Source organism: Pseudopodoces humilis, chromosome 15 (genome assembly GCF_049639895.1).
Source record: "Pseudopodoces humilis isolate 2021_Gansu_Grassland_sample_001 chromosome 15, ASM4963989v1, whole genome shotgun sequence".
Lineage (NCBI taxonomy): Eukaryota > Metazoa > Chordata > Aves > Passeriformes > Paridae > Pseudopodoces > Pseudopodoces humilis.
Window position 1 is genome coordinate 7,023,515 of NC_142214.1, and position 23,878 is coordinate 7,047,392.

Sequence of the window (23,878 nt, forward strand, 5' to 3'; positions counted from 1 at the left end):
GTATATACAAATTGGATGGTAATTTAGGTAGAGCTTGATGATGGCAAATCAGGAGCAGAGCAGTGGCTCTGGGCAGCAGAGATGTAGATGACACTTCCAGCATTTTATATTGTTACCCTTTCTTTTTTAAAGTTGTAGCTTGTTTAATTCATGGGTAATGATGGTTAATTCATTCATGTGCAATTAAAAACGCCCAGTGCAGACTTCATGGAGACTGCACATAAAACACAGAGGCTTAGTAGGGTATTAGAGATTCATCTGGGTGCCTGGAATACAGAGGATCTTTGCTTTGGCTTGTCTAAGTGGTCTTTGTTTAACTGATAGCTGCTAACTTTGTTTAACTGATAACACATGTTGTGCTGTTACTCGTGTTGACCTTTTCCCAGTTAAACTGGCTTAAAATGAAAGTGTTTATAGGGAGATTCTGCAGCCCTGGCGTCCATGGGCCCTTTGTCTGGGCAGAGGGGGGGTTGGTGTCTGGGGCAGTTCAGCAGAGCTGCATGTTTGCAGATTTTAATGGCTCTTGTTCCAGAAGGCTTTTAACACACTGCCTGCACAGCCACCCTGGCCAGGAACTGCTTTTTCCATTGCCAGTTTGAGTTTTGCCGCTGTGGTTTCGTTACACTTTGGGTTTCTTGAGTGTGTAAAATGCTGCCAAACAAGGAGGAGGAGGAGGAGGGAGGTTTGCAGCGCAGCCTCGGGCTCAGCAATAGGGAGCCACTGCTGTGTGCGAGGGGAAATCAAAGGGGTGTTTCATGTCCCGCTCTGGAGCCTTTAGAGAAGGGCTGGGTCCCTGTCTGTGGGGGCCTGCTCTGAGCTGCTGCTTCTGGACATCAGGAGGAGCTTTTCCAAAATCTGTCACAGTGAATGGACCGAGTTTGGGGACAAGTGGCACCAATGGAGCGAGTCCGTCCCGTCTGATCGCTGGCAGCTTTTCACTGAGCCATGGACTGAGCCTCCATGAGCCTGCTGAGAGCCTGTCTCAGCTTTGTTCACCTGCTTTCGGCTGCCTTGAGGTTCCAGGGAACCTGTGAAGTGTTTGTAATGGAGAGGCACATGGGGAGGGTAACCACAGTGCTGCATCCTGACTGTGGTTAAGTGTTTTCCAGAAATGTTTTTGGGGATGCAGGGATGCCCTAGGGAATTGTTCTTCTGCTGGCTCCAGCTCTTTCCCTGCCTCCAAAGGTCCCTCTGTTGAGGGCTCAGGGATGGAAGTGTGGACTGCCCATCAACTGTGGCCAAACTGCCCTGGAGCTCTGCTCTTCTTGTCCTGGCTCAGGGTTCTGAGGGACCTTCAGGAAGGTCTTTGGGAAAGCGCCTTCCAAGGTCTTTGGGTCTTCTTGTGTGAAAATCTGAAAACCTTGGAGAAAAACAAGTATGTTTGTAGAATGCTATTTATTTCAAACAGGAAAATGGATTTTGATACAAATATGGGATATTGTCTGCAAAGAGGATGTTCACCCCTCTTTGCCCATGTTTGGGGGCTGGATTTTTTTCCTGGTGCCAGACACAAGCACACAGGTCTCCCCTTGTCTCTTCCCAGGGATCTTCTCCATGCCATGGTGCTGCATGCTGCTGGAGCTCAGCTCTGTCTTGGGCAAGGGAGGTTTGAGCTCAGATCACAGAATAATTAAGGTCTGAAAAGACTTCCAGGATCATTGAGTTTGACTATTAACCCAACACCTCCGTGTTCATCACTAAACCATGTCCCCAGGTGTCATGTCCATGCATCTTTTAACACTTCAGGGATGAAGCCTCCACCACTTCCCACAAGGAGCAAATGATCAGTTCAGAGTGTATGGAAAACGGGTTTGCTCTGCTTTTTCATTTCTAGAGGTTGTTAAAACTCCCACTCTTTTGTTATCAAAAAGGATCCATATCTGATGGGCTTGAGCCAGTCAGTTAAGTGCAAGCATGACAGGAAATGAAATTTTTGGTTCTTGACAAAAAGTGAAAGAAAAACGGCTTTTCCAAGGGGAAATGTTCTTCTGGCAGACACAGTGGTAGGCTTGGGGTGGGGGAAGGCAGTTGTCTTTGGATCAGAATTATCTATATTTGAACCTGAACTCTTTTCCCCCGTGGTTTTTCTCCATGGATATAAAAAAAATCAGGTGTTGATTCCCAAAGCAACTGAATAATTGTACCTAAATTGTTAAAACCTCTCAAATATGTCAGTGCTTTGCTGGAAGAGGAGATTATGGTTGGGAGGAGAAGCAATGTGAAAGTTTAGGAAAAGGTGATGCCTTTTCTTATTCAATGGAGGATGGCTGTAGAGGGAAGTGTGCAAGCACTTACTCAAAGGCTCACTAGCACATTAAATACCTGCAGAGGGGCCATTTTAGACAGGCCATGGTGCAGAATGTCTTTGAAATGACCCTCGTGGGCTCTGCCCTCCCTGTCAAGCAATAAACTAATTCACAGGACTAATGGTTAAATTCTGCAAGGCATGAATTCCCAACTTAAATAGATTTACAGTGAGTTAATAGATCTTCCAGCATATCTCTTGCAACCTATTTGTGGTGGCATCATTTTAACTTGCACAGTAATTGGAAAAAAAAAGTCAGGATTTACAGTCTTTTCTGACCTATGTTTATCATACCTAGGAAAGACTCCATAGTAGACATAACATTTGAAGTATGGACATAGAGCTTGTGTGGAAATGTTCAGACAGGAGGTCTCTCTGGGTGGTAACTTTTCCTTGGTAAAAAGGGCATTTTGGTAAACATTTCCTTGGTAAAAAGGGGAAATGATGAGCAGCTAATACTTAACAAATGCCACCAAGAGGGTCACATGTGTCAGGAGCTGCAGAACAACAAGTCAGAACAGTGTAATGACAAAGGTGAACCTTCAGCTTAGGAGGTAATATATTCTGTGTTGGTTTCCACGTGCAGCCTTTGAAATACATGATCTTTATTTTGAGAGGACTAGGATGAAAGTACCCTTTGGAAAAGCTGTTTATTTTTTTCCCAGGCGTATTTGTCCTTGCTCCTTTTGGTAGCATTATTTATAAATCAAAAGTTATATTGATCTGGAGATTATCTGTTAAACCATGTCTGAGCAGTGGTTGCTGCAATAGTGAGAAAAGCAGCTGCCATAAAACTTTTGGTAAATTTATCAATCAATACTCTCCATTCTCCTCTTCAGAAAAAGAACAAGTTGAATTTTAATTTACTGGGAACACAGCTGAACACGTGGCCCCTGTGTTCAGCAAGGGATTTAATCCTGTTAGGAACTTTCCAGAGATGAATAGTGCCATTACTTTGCAGAGGATTATTCATGTTCTTGAAGGAAAGCCTCTCTGGAGCAGGCAGTGGAGCCTCCGATCGATTCCTGGCAGCTGTGGTTGTGAGTCTTGCTCTTGAGAGCCAAATTATCATCTTGTGCTCCTGTTCCAATGGTTGCCTTGCTCTCATGGGGGGGAATAAGGAGATGATAAAACATCTTCCGTGTAAAATGAGTGTTAATCAAACCAGGGCTTTGAGCCAGGACAAGCAGGATGCAGGATCCATGTGGAAATCTGGGCATGGACCAGCTGTGGGCTTGGCTGGTGCCACCAGACGCGATGTCGCACCTTCTTCCTCCCTGGGCTGGGACCTGCCCATGCTCCAACTTAGAAAACAAAGTCAAAACTATCAAACAAAGAGAACCCACAAAAGAATCCCCAAAACCAACAACCCCCTGAAAAAGCCAAGCAAACAACCCCCACTCAAACAAACAAAGAGAACCCCCCAAAAAACCCAACCCAAAACCCCATCAAACCACCCTCCCCCACAAACAAACAACACAATACCCAACCTCCCCCAGCAAAAGCACTGGTGTTTTGGGGGGCTCCACTCAAGGTACCACAGAGGAAGGAGGAGAAGAAGTGAGTCTAGTTTTTGGAAAGTGCTAAGGCTGGAAACTGGGGCCATAGTTAGGTCTTCTTTTTTTCTTATTTTTTTTTAGCGCTGGAGATGTTGCCTGGGGTTCGTGTGCCTGGCGTGCCCTGAGCCCTGTTACAGGGGTGCTGCTGTGCCTGTGGTGTCCTGTGTCAGCCCCTGTGGTGTTTCAGGCAGGAGGGGGTTGGGTACCCTGCTCCCTGTCGAGAAGATGCTGCTAAAATATTCTGCATGTGCTCAGTGGGTCAGGTGCTGCAGGGAGCATTGGGGTGGCTGGTTGCAGGCGTCTTATTACCATGTTGGAAACCTCTGTCTTTCTCTGAAGTGTCTTGAGACAAAACTAGCTTGAAAATCACTGAATTGCTTTTGAGAAGCTGGAGGTTGTTCTTGGAAACAGTCACTCCTTGGGGGGAAGAGTTACACCGGTGTTGGTTGTTACGATGTCACTGAGTAAATGGCTTTCCCAAGTTCTGCTGGCACAGGTAGGAAACTGATAATGGAAATAAAGGGGCTGGAGTGACTAAAGAATGGCCAACAGGTGCCCTGAAATAAGTCCAAGTCCTGTGTTTTACTATAGGGATCAAGAACTGATCTTCTGCCATTTGCTTTTCATCAGACAGCTGAGATAACTTTAAAGAGAATTTGGCCAGGAGAGATTATTAAGGAAGGAATTTGCTGCTTAAATAAATAGTCTACTCTCCATTGTTGGAGACTTAACAGGCTGATAGAAGCCCTCTGGAATGAAAGGGAGCCTGGAAAGCCTGTCTCAGATCTGCCTTGCTCTAAAGTTACTGAGACCAATGTACTTCCAAAGAATTTTTTTTGACTTTTTGAATACAAGCTCAACTTGACCTGGTGGCTTGCTTTATCTTCATTTATTCTGATGAATAAAGGAATTTGCTAGGCTTGCATTTTTTCAGAAGTTGCTTGTAACTTTTAGTTTAAAATAAATGGAAGAACTATGCAAACTGGTGTCCTGGTTTTTAGAAATGCTTGGTTTGTGAATTTGGGTGGGAGTGTATTAAATCCTTTGCCCTCTGCTTGATATGTGTGGCTTGTAATTCATCTTTGAAGGGGTATTCTGCTTTTTGATATCTTGATAACACCATTAGGTGGATGTTGCAGCCTCCAATTAGTAAAATAAGGCTGTGTGGGTGACCAAGTAATGGGGTTTTATTGTTTTGTAGTTGTTGTTTTATTTCTTTGTTTTATTTTGCTGGGATTTTTTGTTTGGTTTTGTGTGTTTTTATTTTGGTGTGGGTTTTTTTGGGTGGGGGGAATGCGTTTTGAGTTTAAAAATAAAAACAAAACAATCCTAGATGTGCTTTTGCAGTGATAAAATGTTTGGGTCTGAGATATCTGCTCAGTTACCCAGGGCAGAGAGGTCTTTTTCCCAAGGTTTTTGTAGCCATTCCTACTGTGCCAGGCTGAGCACCTGACTTAAGAGTTGTAGATGGAGCAAATTGGAGAGGTAAGAGAGTCTAGGAGCAAAGAAAATAAGTATTTGGGAGAAAAAAAATGGGGAAGGTGAACTTGAACCCCAGGCCTTATGAGGGTTTCAGCATCAGGATGAAGGCATGGAGGGCGTGGAGAGAAGTTTATCTTTCATCTGATGGGTTACAGCACAACCTTTACCTCTACCAGAGCAACCTTTTAGCTGTAGAAGCCTCTTAAATCCTCTCTCTCTCAACTTTTCCAGCTTGTGCTCCCAGGGCTTGACTTGAGCCTGCTTCTCCAGGCCCTTATTCCTCTTGCCCTTTGATTTTGATAAAGAATCATGTTCACCCACCACTTGCACCAGCCTTGACTGTTTGCATTTTTAACTTTGTCTTTATTAAATTTTCAGGAATCTGTTAAGCATTCACACATCTGTCATGGCACAAAGCGTTATCTTTCTTGATGCTCGGGAAAACAAATGATACAATGGATGTGCCACCAATATTTAATAAAAAACGCCAAAGCCGCGTGTTCAAACATGAAGCCCCAGAAAAGATTTTACTGCAGAGTTATTCTTGTCAGGTGCTTGCTGTGAGATTTTTGGGGTTTTTATTTTAACTTTTTAACTTTCACCTGGAGTGTAGGTTTCCTGTGTTGACTTGGATACTCCCAAGGGTCTCTGGGATTTCTCAAGGCATCCTGGTACCCGATTCCAGCACCCCTGACCCTGCCTTTTGCTGTCATGACTTGTGGATGCCTGTGTGGGCTACAGGGCACTGCACTGAGCTCCCTCCAGGCAGGGTCTGGTCCAGGTGAGGGGCTGGTTGGAAATGGAGAGCTGTGGGCACCAGCATTTCTTGTTTCCTTGCTTCTGGGCTGGTGGCAGCTTGTGTTGGTGAGCTCTGCTGTCTGCATTAACAACGTTTTTGTGTGCAGGATATAAATATTAAATGGGAGAAGCACAGTGTGACTAATGGTGTAACAGTTGGACTGTTACCTGTTCAGGGCAGTTTGAGTGGGTATAATGAGATGGATCATACAGTATTTTTATTAGAAACTTCAGGGAATGTATTTCAAACTACCAGGGTGCTATATAAGCTGAACAATTAAAAATAAATGACTTTGGAGTTTGGTGTTTGGATAGAACCAGATAATTAGGAGAGGATGCTTTTCTGACAAAAGCATAAGGATTTTGCGTTGGCTGGTGAGCAACACTGGCTTGGAAACTTGTAACTTGGCTCCTGTGGGAGTGAAGTCAGTGGCCATGGAACTGGAAGAAGCTTTGTCTCATTTAAAGACCAGACCTTTGCTCCCTTGGACTGGTGGTGATGGAGCAAAGATAGAAAGTGCAAGCCTCGATGGCTTAAAATTAAGAAGACAGAATAACAGAATTGTTCTACTTTTTATTACTAATGCTTTGAAGCTAATCTCATAAGCTTGTGAGCTTGAGACCATAATTTTTACTGTGACAATATTGTAAAAGTAATCCAAAAGGCTGTGTCATAGTTGGAAAAAAAGCATTTCCTAAGCTTTAAACCCAAATGTGCTCAGTGAAACAAACCCTCTAAGAGCAGCAGTGGCACCATCTGATGGGTTTTGTAATGCCATAGACAAAAGTAATTATACTGCTCAGAAGAGCTTTTGTCTCCAGATAATGTTGTTAAAAACTTGCAGAGTAGTGTAAATCATAACGGAAAAATCTGGAGGCTGCTCTTATTGCTGCCAGGGGAAATTCTCTTAGATTTTGTTTCCTTTCTGCTCCATATATTGCAAACCTTTTCCAAGTTGGTAAATAAATATTACCTGCTGTTTGAAAAACGACTTGGGGTTCATCTCACCAGTAGTGCCTGTGGCAGCCAGGCCGTTATTGCAAACAGTTGTTCCTCTCTTGGTGAGCTCTGTTGTGTTTTGGGAACACAGGCTGTTGTGCTGGGGCTGAAGTTGTCTGATTCATTGGAGACATTAAAGAAGCATTTCCTCTTTTTAGAGCTCACTCACATGAGGATTCCTCTGGCTTCTTTTGCCACTTCTGAGCAGTGTCACAGAAGGAGCCAGGTCAGAAGATACTTGGTTGAACTTAGAAACACCCAATGTTTAGCATTTCCTTGATGAACATTTGAATTCCAGCCCATGAAGGTTGGTAGTGGTTTTGGGGGGGCTGACCAGTTTTGGCTTTTAGATGTAAGGGATTTTAAAAGGTTTTGGAACTTCGGGCCAGCAGGAAATGCAGTGATTGCATTGGGGACAGGTTAATGAGCTGATTAATTTTCCAGTGTCCTGCCTGGACACCCATGCTTTTGTCTCAGGGTGAAAATGTCTCCTGTGGGCTGGGAGATTCCAGTGCTACGCTCTCTCCTGATGATTTGTTATTTGTGTCCTGAGAAGTGAAGGGAGAAGTTTTGCCATCAGCAGGGAAGTGCCAGAGATCAGGTGGAGCCAAGGCAGGTGAAGTGTGGCCAGACCAGAGGCTCTCTGACCCCTGCAGTTATTGCTGTGCCTTGTGCAGAGAGTTTGGAGTCAGGCCTGTGAGCAGGGACCCTCCAGGGACAGGCCTGGGGAGCAAACTCAGGGACATGAGGAGAGCCACTGAAGCCTAAAAGAGGGACTTCAGCAAATCCACTGAGCTTCAGGAGCTGGGTCACTTGCTGCCTTGGAGCAGTTGCATCATAGATGAGATTCATTGTGGGAGGAGGAGCAATTTCATACCTAAAAGGCATTTAAAGTGCATTTTGTGGAGCTAGTAAGATTTTAAAATGATCCCATGTGCAGGACAGGGATTCACTGTGTGCCACATTGGCAGCCTGTAATACTCCCCAGCAGCAGCATCCTGGGGAAGGTGCAGGAAATCACAAAATACATCATCAACTGCAGAGGGAAATTCGGCTGACTGCCAGTGATCTGTGTTGACTTCAAGGGAGGTTTCTGCTGCATGGAAATCAGTTTTCTGTTCATTTTACAGTTGGGATAGTGCGTGAGGATTCACCACTCTGCCACAAACTCCTGGAGGAGATGGTCCTGGAGTTTTCTGAGGGTGTAGGGTAATGGTGGTGATACCATGACCTTGTCAAGAATTACTTGCCTGGTTTTCCCCTCCAAAAAAAACCTGAGCCTTGCTGTTACTGCCTCTTGGTAGTGGAATTACAAAGGTTATAGCTCCTCCACTGTGAAGAGATATCTTGGTGGTCAAGATAAGACTATGTGTGGGGAGGCAAGTTTGTACACAAACAATCCTTCGCAAAAGTGCAAATGGGAGTGAACTCAGCTCCCCAGAGTAAGAGGGAGTGACCATACTACTCCCTGCTCAGAGAGAGTTTGTGGTTGCAGGATTTATGTGTCTAGATGTCAATAAACAGGAAAATCAATGGTGTGGGTGAGGTTCTAATGCCTTGGTGTGCATGGGTTGCACAGTCCTGCACCTCCACCTTTCTTTGTTCCCTTCCCAGGTGCCCATGGATGAGCTGCTGGTGCAGCAGGTTTTGCTGTGCAGCTCCTTCACCTTTGCTGGGCCAAGAGGACTTGATTGCTGTGCTGTGTGACACCCAGAGAAGGGCAGCTGTCCCTGCTGGAAGCTTGTCTTTGCAGCAAAACCAGAGCAGCACATTACTGGAGGGACAGCATGAAGCCTGTGGCACATCCCAGTGCCTCGGTGGACCCTGCTGTCCCTCCTCCTGGTGGTCACAGCAGTGTGTGGAGGTGGTGCTGGTCTTTGGTGAGCTGGCATGGGAGGCAGAACGAGGACAGACCTTGTTTCACCTTTCCAAACACCTTCAGCTGCTTGTGAAGCAGCACTTGCTGAGCTTGGCACTGGAGGTGCATCTCTGTACCTGCCCGGCTCTGCAGCTGCCATCAGGTTTTGGCTGTCTCCTCTCCCATGGGATGCTGTATGGGAATGGCGTGCTGGGGTCATTTGTACCGGCTCCTTGTGGCTCAGGCCACATCACATAATCTCTTAAATAAACCCATCAAGTGGCAGGCTGGGCTGGAGCCTCCTGCAGCCTGGGGCAGCCAGTAGGTTAATCCAGAGCTCCTCCAGCCCCGCCGCCGACCCCTTTGAAGTTTGCTGCAGCTTAGGAGCCAAGGCGCTTTCTCAGGAAAGCTGGCATTTTTACTAAGCAGCAGACTCTTATTATCTGGGCTGAGAATGCAGCCATTTCCCTCTGCTGCCAGTAATCCCCACTCAGGGCACTGTTATGCTTTTTTACAATTTATTTTCTCTAATTGCTGGTTTGCAGCGGCCACGCAGCTCTCCCTGGGCTGAGTTCTGGGGAATTTTTGCACTTTGAAAGGAGCTTAGATCTTCTCTTCTGGCTGCTGGAATCGGGCAGCAATTCCTCTCCAGGTACTTCAGCAAGAGTCCAGCCTGAAAAATAAGTAATAGCCTGTGCTTTTCAATTAGTGACTGATATCTGTGGTCTAGAGTAGGCTCAGCTGTTCCATTCATCCTTTGGGAGTCCTGACAAACTGCCCCTCACTGAGGCAGTCGACAGATGTGCAGTACCAGGGCACCAGAGCTTCGTTGGTGAGGATGCTCTGGCTCCCATCCTGCAAATGCTCCCTTGGTTTCTCTTTCCTGGACAGGTGTCTAAGCCACAAGCAGACTGTTTCTCCAAGAGAAATGCTGTAAAACTCTGAAAAAGGGAAACTGTGCCAAAGTTCTTTCTAAAGTCCTGGTAGACAAGATCTCCAGCCTTTCTTTGATCCACCAAGCTGCTCATCTTATCGTAGGAGATGAGATTGGTCCAGCAGGACCATGGATCCATGTGGGCTGGGCCTGATGCCCTGGTTGTCTTGTACCTGCCGTGTGATGGCACTCAAGATGATCTCACCCTCCCAGGTACTGTCACAGTGGCCAGCCTCCAGTCACTTGGGACCTCTCTGGCTAGCCAGGACTGTGGGTAAATGATGGACAGTGGACTTGTGAGTTCTTCTGCCTGCTCCCTCAGCACCCTTGGGTGGATCCCATCCAGCCCCATTTGTGTGTATCTAAGTGGTGCAGAGGAACCCTGACCATTTTCTCCTGGATTATGGGGACTTTGTTCTACTCCCCATCCCTGTCTTCCAGTTCTGGGTGCTGGGTACCTGGAGAAAAACTGGTTTTACTAAAGACTGAGGCCAAGAAGACATTAAGTACATCTGCCTTTTCCTCATCCTTTGTCCCTGTATTTCTCCCAGCATCCAATAAAGGATGGAGATTATCCTGAGCCTTTCTTTTGTTGCTAGTGTGTTTAAAGGAACATGTCTTATACTCTGCTCTGTGTGCATGTGTGTGTCTACTCTACAGTGATGGGGACTGTAAAATGTGAGCCCTGCTCAGCTGTGCAGTGGTTTTGCTTGCTGAAGGTGGGGGCAAGTCTGACGCTTCGCTTTGTATTTGCACTGCTTCAGCCAGACCTGCAAAACAGCTGCCTTAAATGGCAGCTTTTGAAAATATCCTTGAAATTAAAAAAAAAAAAAAAAAGAAAGAAAAGATTGAATTATTCTCCAGCAACGAGTTTCAATAATGCCATGTTAGGAGTGGGGGAGATTTTACCAGCAGCAATTCCACGCTGTGGGATTTTATGGGGGTTCAGGAGCCTGTGTCTGTAATGCAGCATCCCCCTGTGTCCCTGTGAGGCTCCCTCGTGGGAGCAGAGGGGACTGACCCTCAAAGTTTCCTCCCCTTTGAAGCGCTCAGAGCCTGGCTGAGGGTCACTGCAGCTGCTGGCAGCTGGGGATTTACAATTCCCACAGCCAGTGCTCTCTGAGGAATATTTCAGAATAAGCAACTACTGTGGGAGCTGGGTGGGAGAGATTTTGGATGTGTAAGACTTCTTTTTTACCAAGTTTTATTATTTCTTGCATCTATTAATAGGGCAGCAGGAGTCTCCATATGCTTTTGTAGTCCCTGTTGCGCTTTCTAATGGATATATGCAAAAGCTCCAAGGCGCATAAAATAGACACTCTCAGCCAGTTATTACGATAAAAATTATGTGCATGTCATGACCTTTAAAGCAGTGGGACTGTGTGTGCATGCACTTCTGATCTGCCACTGTTCTCCATTCCTTTCTGAAGCCCATCTCGCCGTAGGAGGTTTGCATAGGAGCTTGGAATATTTTTCTAATCAGCGAAGAGTCTTTTGGCTCTGATGATAACTGGCAAAGCACAGAGGAGTGAGAAAACGGAAGAGTGATGGCTTTTTCTGAAGGGAACTAACAGAGAAGAGGGTAAAGGCGAATGGTGAGGCACAGCATGAAAATCCTGGCACTGTCTCCACTGCTGTCAAAAGAAAAACACTGGTCCAAAAAGTTCTTTGTGCTTTTTGAGGCAAAAGCTATTCTGGTGTTCTTGAGAATAAAGAGAGGGGAAAGAAAGTTTTGTAATCCGTGTATCCTCTTTAAAGAAACTTTTCTTATTTTTGTTTTAAAAGTTTTAATAATAGTGCAACCAGCATTTCATATAGTGCAATAGTGCAACTGCTCTGCTTGCAGAGCCCAGTCTGTGTCACACTTGCTGTTGTCTTGCCTGGAGAGCTCTGCCATCCTCTGTCTGGGGGTGAGGAGCGGGATGCTGGCTGTCATGGTGAGGGAGGCAGGGAGAGAGGGGCTCTGTGTCCTTGCACCGCTGCATCCCACGGTCTGTGATGTGAGGAAGGAAGGATTGCTGTTGCCTGGGAGTGCAGATGGTTGTTCCTGGCTTGCCAGGACAGTCCTGATGTGAGTGTCTGGAGCTGTGGACAAAATGCTTCAGCAGCATGCCTGGGAGGTGTGCAGGCACCAGATGGGATGTGGAGACACTGTTTGCAGAAGTGTATCAGTAATTTCTGCTCTGAGCACTGCTTCCACCACGGCTTTCTGCATGCTGGGGTGGGGTGCAGCAACAGCACCCTGTCCTTCCAGGCATCCCTGAATAGGTCACCTATTCCAGAGAGAGCTGGAAGCCCTGGAGATGTGATGGTCTTAAAAGCTCCTGAGTAATGCAAGAGGTTATGCAGGGCGAGCAGCAAGGCCTGACATTGCTTGTGAGTGTTGATACTGAACCCCTATGGAGATGTCAGGCTGTGCTCAGCTGCATTCCAGCCTTAACAAATGGGGGAAATAACTCTTATGGCTTTAAAAATTAAACATTCCCTTTAATTATTGAACGTGAATAATTTTCATGCAAATTGAGCCAGGATGTGTGTTTCCAGAGTGACAGAGTTGAGAGCAGTTACGTCGTGGGGTGTTAGTGACCTGTGAACTGAAAGGCTGTTCATTAATTTTAGCACTTTATGAATAGCACACTGGAGGGTAGGACATGGGCTGGTATAGCAAGCTGGCCAAAGAAAAAGACTTTAATTTGCACTGATAACCTCCCCTTCCAATGCTTTGAGATGCAAACTGGGGGGGGGGGTGTGTGTGCAGGTACGTTGTCCTTATACAGTGGGTATGGGTATTTTGGAAGCCTCCTGATGAGGAGGGCTGTAACTAGAGGAATAACTGTGCAGTGGCTGTGGGGGCTTCCCTGCTCACCTTGTGCAGGAGATGTGTGCTGAAAGTCCTAAAGTCTTTGAAGGTAGAGATGGGAAAATGCACCATGGTTTTTCCTAGCAAAATGACAGGCTCTGTCTAAAACTTGAATTTGGTGGGACAACCTGATATGAGTGAGAGTGTTCCTGGCTGGGCACCCATGGGTGGACGTGGCACCACTGGCTCTCAGCATCGCTTTGGACAACGGAGCAGCTCACACCCAGGGCAGATGAAACATTGGATCTGCAGCTGAAGTGAGCCTGGTGCATTTGGGGGAAACTGCAGCACTGAGGGGGCTTTTCCAGTGCTTTGGGGACACTTGGTGCAGGGTACCTGCTGGGGATTGAGTCAGAATACTGTCTGTGAATAAACTCCTATAAATATTTTCATTTTCATAATGGAATGTCAGCTTTTACTGTTTCCTGATTTTAAACACTGTACAGTTTGTCAAACATTTATCTCTGCCTTAAATTAAGTCTGGAGATAGAATTCCTGTTAATTTCAAATCAATATGAAAGGGGGAAGAGAAAGAAATTGTAGTCTAGCCCTTTTCTTGAATCAATATTTTCTTTAAAAGCTGAAATGTTAACTAGATCATAGTTGTTTTTTTTTTGCCATTTTGAAATGTAGCTTCTGTTTAAAGAATTTATGCATTTCCCCTGGAAATTGCTGATGCTGGTGTTTTGCAGCAGGCACAGCTGCCAGCAGGTGTTTGACCCAAGGCAGGCAGGATGGGGCCAGCCCTGGCAGAAGTGAGGTGGTAGAACATTATCCTCCCTGTTTCTGAGCTCAACAACTCTTAATGACTTTATTTTTTGTTCTGTTTTGCAGAAGCCTTCGAAATTGTAGTGCGACATGCGAGAAACTTCACCAACAGCATGTTTAGGACCTACTACCAGAGCATGGGCCCCAGGGCTCTTAAATTTGTTGGAGAACTTTTTACTGATATCTCACTGTACATATTGGGCTCTGACATCAGTGTCAATGACATGATAAATGAATTTTTTGACAGTTTATTCCCTTTGGTTTACTCTCACTTGATTAACCCTGGCCTCCCCGATCCCTCTGTGGAAATGACGGAATGTCTGCGAGTGGCCAGGAGGGACCTCAAAGTCTTTGGGAACTACCCGAAGACGATGATGACGCAGGTGTCCAAGTCCCTGCAGGCCACACGAGTCTTTCTGCAGGCTCTGAACCTGGGGATCGAGGTGATAAACACTACTGACCACCTGAAGTTCAGCAAGGACTGCGGGCGGGCGCTGCTGAAGATGTGGTTCTGCTCCCACTGCCAGGGGCTGCTCCTGGCCAAGCCCTGCGCCGGTTACTGCGGGGCGGTGATGCAGGGATGCCTGGCAGGTGTCCTGGAGATCCATCACCTCTGGAAGGAGTACATTGGGTCTCTGGAGGGGCTGACCAGAGGCATGCACGGCATCTATGACATGGAGCACGTCCTGCTCAGCCTGTTCTCCGTGGTGCGCGGTGCCATCGTCCACGTGCAGAAGAACGAGGAGAAGCTCTTGACGGCTGTGAGTAGTTCCCTGCGGTTCCCCAGGCTCTCTGCCATGGCTTGTACACAAGCTCTGTGTGCTGAATCCAAGCTGTCCCTTTCCTCCTGCCAACAAAACCCAAATGCTCCAATTACCGACCCCTTCCCACCCCCTCTGATCTTCCAAAAATCTTTTGGTAGCATTTGAAATTGGTGTTTGCAGGGCTTGGGTTTCTATTATGGGCTTTGCCTCTTTTCAGGTTTGTCAGAGCAGAAGGAACTGGACACACCCTGGGGTGTGAGGCTGGGACCTGAGATGTCCCAGCATCTTCAGTTTTCCCTGAGTGCTGTGCTTGCCTGGGTAGCTCTGAAAGGCTGATCCTGCTCTCCAGGTGTCCCCTGCCTCCTTTAACATCACAAAAATGCACCTCCAAATAGATGCCGAGCAGAGGCATGTGGTGTAGCATCCCCTGATTTACAAAGAAGAGCTGATTCTCCATCTTTTAGTAACTTGTTCCAGTTTTGGGCTGCATTTAATAAGGTTATTTATTTTCACTTGATTCTTTAAAAACACATTGTGGGAATTCCTGAGCCTCCTGAGAAACTGAGATTGTCTTGCTCTGAAAATCCTGCTGCTCAGTTTGAACGCCAAGGACAATAGCATTGTGATACTACAATGCTTGTTCTGCAGAGGAGATTTTTCCTGAGACACAATTGAGCTGCTCCATGTAGGTAGGGAAGAGTTGGAGATGGGGCAGAGGTGGGGGAATGTTGTAATAGTTTGCTTAAAGCCAACAGTGATTAAAATCTGACACTGTTTCCCTGTTAGCTGCTTGTTCCTGCCATTCTTGACTCCTGTTTACAAAAGAGCTGTGTTTATGTAGGTCACTGTACTACTTGCACTATGAGTAACTCTTATCTTTTTTTGGGAGGACCATGGAAATGTATTGGCTTACGGGCTCTGAGCTGTGGCACCCAGCCAGCAGCACTTTGTGCTGCTCTCTGTGCTGGCTTTGCTCAGCCACCACACTTGTGCAGGCTCTGAAGTAACGTGGTGGCACTTGGGCAGTTTCCCACCCCAGGTAGTTTGGCTCACATGGAGCAAGCTTTCTCCACTGGACTGGAGGAATTTAGGGACCAAATTACACCAAGTTGGATTGCTTTTGTGTTACAGTGACCAGGAGGAGTCTGTGGCTGGGCTGGGTGTTGGTCACCTGGGCAGATGGGCTAGGGCAGGGCTTGTGGGCACCTCCAGGGTACAGTGCAGGACGTTGGATTTTAACCTGCCTGAGTCCCCTTCTGCAGAAAATCATTGTTTTACACTGTTTTACAGCAGCCTGCCAAGCACTGTTTGTGCAGTGAGGTTCCAGCTGATGGTCAGGAGCAGCAGCTCTGCTGCCATGGAGCCAGGGGAAGTTCTCCCATCAGCCAGAACCATCAGTCAACCCTCTCTGGAACACCAGAGGAGCAGAGATGTAATTGTAGGTTTGCCTTGAGTTCAGGTGAGATGGATGGAGAATTCATGTTACAGTTGATAATGAGAGAAAACCCAGCTCAACCTTAAGCCCAGTTGGAATTTCCAGGGCAATAAGAAACAAAACTTACTTCTATATGTAGAGTGATCCTGTTTAATCTCTAAATATTCATTGACATATTCAGCTGTGAGCAAAAGCATCCAGCACATTTTGCATCAGGGAACGCACCATGCTTGTAGGTGCCAAAGCAGAGCAGAAGCACTGTGCATATGGGCTGTGTGACAGGTTTTGTTAGCACAGACCTGGGCATTACTGTAGGGTCCTGAAAGGATCAGTGTTTGTTCCCCCATACCTTTCTTTTATTGGCACAACAACAAAAAATGCACTTTTTCTTGGAGATGTCCATGTATATAGTGAGCAAACACGACTGTCCCTTATGTAACTGAGTATTGACACCTTGATCTGTGTGCAGAGAAGGTGTTTGTGGGAGGACAGGTAGATGGAGCACCACTAAAGTCAACACAAAGCACTAGAGCTACAGTCTGCCCATCCTCTGCCAAACCAGAACATAAATTGACTTCCTTTACAATAAAAAAATTACTGGCCATTACAAAACCATTCAGTGCTTTTGTACTTGGTAAAGCTGTTAGAAGTTCCATTAGTTCCATATGTAGCTAGGTATTACTTAAACATAACTCCTCTTGATTATTTCATACTTCAGTGATTCATTTATTTACTCTAGAGACATTTTTGTGTTATTGGAGTGAAGAAGAAAAAATCCAAGCCAAACAAGCCAGTTGCCTGGCAATTGTCACCAGAAAAGAATGGCCACTGGGGTTTTAAAGTTTGTTTTTAAAACACTGATGTTGCTCAGCTAAGGGTTTTTTGTCAGACCTGAGCCTAGAGCAACTTTTTTTTCTTTTTTTTTTTTTTTTATACAAATGAGGATATGAGCTGTTCAGTGGAGAAATAAGGCAAAAATGGAAGCACTGACAGTCTTAACTACAGTATTGCAGAGGGCTGACTAATAGCTGAGCTGCATCAGGACCTGGGATAATCTGGAGTGTCTTTGTATGATATCACTTTGTAAATGATAGATTACAACTTTTTTATTTAGTTGTGCTATGATGCAAGTTTCTCTGTTGAACTTATCAGCACATACTGAGTTTCAAAGAATATACCTAGAAGCAAACAGTTATATTTACAGTTATTCTGTAAATATGATTGTTTTTAGACACTGTAGTCATACCAAAATATTAAATGCCACAGGGGTTGTCTTTGAAAATGTGGGTTTTTACATTTGCTCTGGCTTCTCATATTGGCTTATTTTATTACTGTCCTTGGCCACCACTGCTTCTGTAGGCAAAGTACAGTTCATCTGCACGGTATTAAGAATAATAACAGGTTATTTAATTGTCATTAAAATCCTTTGGAATTATGGAAAATTTATCTTCCATGCCCATAGTGAGTATACCACGAATAACAACACTACTGCACTTGCCTGTCCTTTGGGCTTCTTTCATTTTTCACAGCATTGGTGGCATTTCTGCAGCATTAGTTTTCCCTCCTGGTATTTCAGATCCTCAGGCGTGTTACCTGACTGAGCATCTTTGCTCCATGTGGTTGTTCCTTACTCCCCCTTGCCACCCACCCCTAGGCTGGGTGTGGGCATTCACACACAGACCTGGACCCATTTGTAGCTTGGAGCAGACCTGGCTACAAAGGGCACACGAACTTAGAGCTCCAGAGATGTTGCAGAGCCTCCGTGCAGGTTTCTGAGGAGCTCTACAGTCCCCAAGAGGAGGAAGTCATACTGCTGTAAATCTGCTTTTGGAAACTGTGCCTCCAGGCATGCATTTAAATGGGAGCCTGTGTGTTGTTCCTGGTCTGTAAACAGCAGTGCAGAAGAGTGGATTCAGTAATGTGGCAGTAAACAGTTCCCATCCCAAGCCTTGCTTTAGTAGCTAATTTGTCAGCCGTGGTGTGTTAGGGCTTTATTATTTCTACAATTTGTCTGCTTAAAAACTTCACCCCTAAAACCTGCTATTAAAATACTTTATCAAGCAGGCTGACTCTCAGGGCACACTGGGAAAAAAAAAATTGCTATCTAGGCCTATATCTATATTAATTTTCTAATCTCCTACCTTTTCCCTGGTTGAAAATCTGCCTAGTATGCCCACCTCTTGTAGATATTTTAATCAGGAGTGTAGGGAAGAATGATTTTAGTCTTTTTAGCTTGTGCTTTTTACCACAAACCAAGACAACTGGGAGAGATGCAGCACAAATAAGCTTAATAAAATATTCAACCCCAGCACCTCCAAAAGTCAGTGCTTTCTATGTTACTGGAATTACAAAGGAGACAGGGCTTCTTACATAGGTAAAAGTTGATCTCCTCTGAGGTTAGAATCATGGAATGGTTTGGGTTGGAAGGGACCTTAAAGATCATCTGCTCCTGACCCCCCTGCCATGGGCAGGGACACCTTTCTCTACCCAAGGTTGCTCCAAGCCCCATCCATTCTGGCCTTGAACATTTCCAGGGATGGTGCAGCCACAGCTTCCCTGAGCACCCTGTGCCTCCCCACCCTCACAGTCAAGAATTTCTTCCTGATAGCTAATCTAAACCTCTGTCAGCTGAAAGCCATTCCTCCTTGTCCTATCACCCCATACCCTTGTAGTTTGTCCCACTGAGCTCTCTTGGAGCCCCATGAGGCTCTGGAAGGTGCAGTAAGGTCTCCTGGCAGCTGTCTCTTCTCCAGGCTGGAGAACCCTAGCTCTCAGCCTGTCTCCAGAGCAGAGATGCTCCAGACCTCTGATAACTTTGTCACCCTCATTCCAACAGGTCCACGTCCTTATCTTGGGGGGCCTTGGAGCTGGAGGAAATACTCCAGGTGGGCTCTCACTAGAGGGGACTAGAGGGACACAATCCCCTCCCTCAGTCTGCTGCCTACCCCATTTTTGATGCAGCCCAGCTGCCCAGCCCCTCCTGCTCCCCTTGCAGTTGTTTGGGCAGCTCTATCAGCACAGCATTGCCTAGAAATGAAAGAGCAGGGAGCTCAGCAAAATCCTCTTTTTTTTCCTCACTCAGAACTGATGGCTGAGTTTCTAGAAAATCCTATTAAATTGCAAAATTAAGCAGAACTTGTCAGAAGGAGGGAAGCAGAAAGGTCCCAGTGCTGTATGGGAACAGCATGCAGTTCCCACTGTGTTTGTCCTGTGAGCAGATCCCTCCTGCAAACACCTTTAAAAGACTGTTTAGGTCTGGGTTAACCAGGTTATGCATCGGTGCTGCTCTGGAGGTGATGCCATTGTGCTGGCTGGGTTTGATGCTGTCCCAGAGCTGAAGGGGTCACCTCACCAGGCTCAGGGAGAGTGCTTGGTGTGAACCCAGCTCTGATGGCCTTGGGAAAGAGCCTGGCATCAGAGTTAGGAAAACTGGAGCCCTGCTTCCCTAGATTTTTAGGGAATCCTAGCAGGGAGTTCATGAGCATGTTGTAAAGATAACCAGGTACTTTGGCTGACTGTAGCACCACAGAAACATTGCTGCAGTGTGTGTTCAAAACAGCACTTCCAGCAGATACACAGGGTTGAAAATCAAGAATATGTGAATAATGGGACTTTTGGCACCCAGGAATGAAAATATCTCCCGTTGCCGTACACAGTGATTCAGTACATTTGTCAGCACAGTGATGCCAGGCTGGTTTTCCCCAAATACTGCCCAGGAGCTGCTTTTGGGGCCATCTGACCTGGTGACTTGCTGGAAGCTGCTTTGCTCAGCAGGTTGCACTGGCAGGGAGCTCTGGTGGGTTTTCCTATCTGCTAATGGATTTTTCTGTCTGTACTAGAGCTGGCAAGAGATTTGTGGGGAAAGCTTTGAAATCACAGCGCTGTTTGCGAAGTCCTTCCCTCTGAGACGCCGAGATCGGTTTCTTTGTACTTTTAATGTGGGTTGCTTTTTGTTGGCATCACTCCTGGGAGAGTCAGCTGGATGTACAGCCTCTGTATTTCCAAGTTCTTTATTGGCAAAGTTTAATCCTCAGGCTATTCTCTAATACTCACTGGTAGCTAGCTCCATTTTTCACTTAAAGCTGGAAATACAGGTGAAGTTTAGGTTTTCAGTGATCTCAGACCCCCTCAGAACTATCCCAAGGTGTGTGTATTGTGTATTTTGTTATCCATTTTGTGATAAGCATTGTAAGGTGCCTGATAAGCGTGTTAAAGCAAGCATCTGTTCCCCCTGCAGGATGAAAATAAACATTATTATGAGGGCAGTATCAGCAGCATTCCCATTCCTGTGGAAAGACCTTGGGAGTACCACGATTAGTTGTCTGAAGAGATTTCAGATAGTAAAGATCTTCTGACACTTGGGGGAAGCATATGGCAAAGCACTGAATTTCAAGGTGTTGATTTTAAGCTAGAAATCCCCAAGTTGGTGGCTTGGCTGGTGCCAAAAGAATAAGGGCAAAAGTTATTCATGCCTGCACTTTTGTAACCCTGTATCAACAATTCTGATCCAGCTATTTTGGCACACTGCTGCAGGGCTTGAATCTCTGGTTTAGTATTCAAATATGCAGTAGCAAATTAAGGGCCTGCATCTCATTCTTGGAAGGGACTTTGGCATGAATGCTTTTGAGCATCACTTGCCTCTCTAGGGGAGTGAGACTCAGAGGTTATCCTCAGCCTAGTGCAAGCTTTACCTCTTGTCTGGCCTGGGGAGACCATTGGTGTCACAATTGATTAATTAATTCACTGCTAGCAAGAATTTTGCCTGTGAGGATGCAGGGTAGCACGTCTTTGGTCAGGGTTGTCCTTTACCAGTGTGGGCAAAGTGGCACGCTGGTGTGCCCTCCTGCTTTCCCTGGTGGCCTGGCAAGGCTTTGAGTCAATTTGTCACTGAATTGGGTCTGTGTGAAGCCGATTGAGTGTGTGGGGCTCTGCAGAGCTGCTGGCTGGAAGCAGTGGCCAGTGATGCTCAAACCCATCGCTGCAAAGCCAGAGGAGGTGGCACTGAACATCAGCAGAGGTTTAATTTAAAAATAGCATTTGATTTTGCTTCTGTCTGTAAATTTTTGTATTATACTCTTCTTTTTTGTTCTCCCTTTGTCCTTTTAACTGGATGTGTTCTGGCCTCTGAGATGTGCCATTCCAAGGGAATTTGCAATGAAGCCTTTTTTTAAAATAAAAAGTAGAAGGAAGCTGCTGACAGTGCCCCTTTCTCCCTGCATGCACACACAGCAGCACGTGGAGCATCCTCTGACAGTGTGTTTGATGTCCAACCCAACTTTGCACTGAAGATCACAAGAGTCTGTTTGTTGACTTCAGTCTTGAGACAGATCGCTCGGCTGGTGGCAACTTCATCCCCACTACTCTGCAGCTTAAAAGGAGCTTTTTAAGGCTGCTGCATTTTATGGGTGGGAATATCACAGAGCACCCACTGAGCCTGGCTTGATCTCCCTACAGATCACATGTTAGCTGCCTTGCAAGTGAGATGCACACAGGTTTGTGTGTGATGGGATGTCTTGCATCTTTTCCAAGCTGAAGTCAGAACAAGCCTAAAGACTTCATGCAGATTAATTACTGGTTCTGTTTAGCTGTCTGGGTGTACTGTGGCTTGGTGTGTTCCTTGTTCTGGTGGAGGAGCTAATTTGTTGTTTTGCAACTGGCACCTGAGTGTTTAAAAAGGTATTTGGTTCTGAGATGCACTGGCATCAGTACAGAGAACTCCCAGAGTTAGTGGGGCAGGATACAATCCTAACAGCTGGAAATGAGGTTACACAGCTTTGCAATGTTTTGCAGCTTTCTTCACTTCACAGGACAGCTTTTTTCCCTCATCTCTTTTCTTTTTCCTGGCTCCCATCACAGCTGGCTTGGACAGCTGGACCTGGGATGCTTTGGGATGTAGGAGAGGAGAGAGCTGGTGATCATGCCATGCAAAGCATTGAGGGAGGGGTATGGGGTGCCTGTTCCTTCGCCTCTGAGCTTCAAGCTTTGAAATTTCAGGCTGTCTGATATTTTTAATAAATTGTAATGGTCAAGGACATAATGGGAGGTCTTGAAATAGATTGGATTTAAGCAGAAGAAAACCGAGTTTCATTCTGAACCAAAGATCACAGCATCAGAAAGTTCCCTCTGGGTGTCTTGAGGCTTCCTCTTCGTCAAAAACTGCAGCAGAGGTGCTGGCCAGGGAGGAGCTGCCCCTCTGAAAGGGGAGGGCTGGGGCACAGCCCTTTCACTGGGGCTGTATTTGCAAATGAGCTTTGCAGCTGAGCTTCCGATAGAGTTAAACCAGCCTCATGCTCTGGGTCCTTGCTGAGATTTAGATTTGGTTTACCTGAAGGATTCTACAAGCTGGTGCATGATAGAAATAGGAGACTGTTAGGTGTGGGCTGATCCCCCTTGCTTCTGAGGAGCCTGCAGAGAAGTGATATCCATGGCATGAACTGCCTTTATTCTTATTTAAGTCGGTCCCTCCAGACGTGCCATTGCCCTGTACACTTACAGTGGAATGGTGGAGCTGCCTGTGGAATTCTCTGTCAAAACTGCCCACACATCTTTCTTTTACCAGAGAGATTAAACCCCAGAGCATCAGCCCTGCAGATATGTCTCCCTGCTTGCTGCCCAGGCTGCTGCAGCCTCCTGCAACCCCCATTAACATAGATGCTTTATTAGCAAAATACATTCTGGCCCATTTCCTTTCCTGAAGATTTTTATCCTTGCTTAGACCCGCAGCTTTGCAACACCAGAGCTGTGCTCACCAATATCCATCTCTCTATGCTTTTTACGCTAAACCCTCTTTTGGCCTCATTATCCATGACTGCAGTTTCCACTCAGACCTCCATCCGGGGTCATTCACCGGGCATCCTTCATCTTAACAGCGCTGAGTTTACTTCCAATGACAGTAACCCCCGTGAGTGTTGCTGCCTTAAAACCAGAACTATCTCTCCCATTAGCAATGCTGATGAATGAGCCAAGAACAAACCAGAAACTTAAAAGAGACCCTCTGCAAAGCAGAAATAGTGCCCAGAGCTGCCCGGGCGGAGCAGCGGTGTTTTGTTTTGTGCTGGAGAGGATGAGGGCTTGGATTGCAATCAGTGGTTTGCTTCATTTTGAATTCTCTGCCTGTGTGTGGTGCTGTGAGTTATATCATTTTTGCATCTTATTGTAAAGTGGCTTTGAGGTAGCAGGCATGAAAGATGCTAAATACATTTCTCCGGGAAAAAAATTTCAACAAACAATTCAGGCAGATTTTTTATCCATCTGCTGCAGCAGTGCACCCCTCATTGCTGGGTCCTCACTGCCTTATCAGGCTACTGCAAAATACAACTGGTGGCCTTTTCCATCCCTACCTGTTGTGTTGTCTCACTAATGAGCCCCTGAGGGCACAGAGCCTGCTTTCAGTAGGCGAAGTTTGCTGCTAACTGCATTATTCTTCCAAAGATTTGTTTAAGCAAGAACAGGCTGGCTGCAGAAAACTCTGCTGATAGCCTACAGCTACTTGGGCAGTTATTTCTGTTGAAAAAGAAAATGAAAAGGAAAAGCAAGGCAGCTGCTGGCAAATTTTGCAATTCTTTATGCAGGTGTATCTTTCTAACCTAATCAATTTTCACACCCAATTGTCTTCCATGCTACTGGCAAAGGTTGAGACGATGCTCTGAGCCAGTGACCTGGAGAGAACCACCTGGAGAGCTGGGTGGTTACTGAGGAGAACTTGGGGGTGACTGATGTGCTCTAAGTTATGTCTTTCTAAAGCTTATTAACTCCTGGATTGGACATATTGATCTGTATCACTGCACAAATAAACCTCATGCTGCTGCTCTCCAGAGAGCAGAGTGCAGGTATTTCTGTAGATCCCAGCTGCCTGGGATGACATCTAAGCCATCCATCCTGTGTCTCCTCCCTGAGGGACAGCCCAAAAGCCATGGAGCAGAGGGCAGGTGGGGACAGTGGGGCTGCGGGAGGTGATGCTGGGGTGGCTCTGATGAGCAAACTGTGACACCATGAGCTCACTGCAGATGGACCCAAAAGGGTTTGCCCAGCAGAGGCTAAAAAACATCCTTTCTGACCTTCATGGTGCTTCATGCACTTCCCATTGTTTGCAGCCAGAAGGAAATTTAATAGCTC

The 23,878-nt window shown here is 46.1% G+C and overlaps 1 protein-coding gene across 1 annotated transcript in view; it reads left to right on the plus strand.

The window, feature by feature from the left end:
* GPC3 (glypican 3) overlaps positions 1-23,878 on the plus strand; it is a 142,450-nt gene that overhangs the window by 50,669 nt on the left and 67,903 nt on the right. The window contains exon 3 of the mRNA XM_005526251.3: positions 13,631-14,325. Coding sequence (XP_005526308.2) covers positions 13,631-14,325 — 695 coding nt within the window. The remainder of the gene's footprint in view (positions 1-13,630; positions 14,326-23,878) is intronic.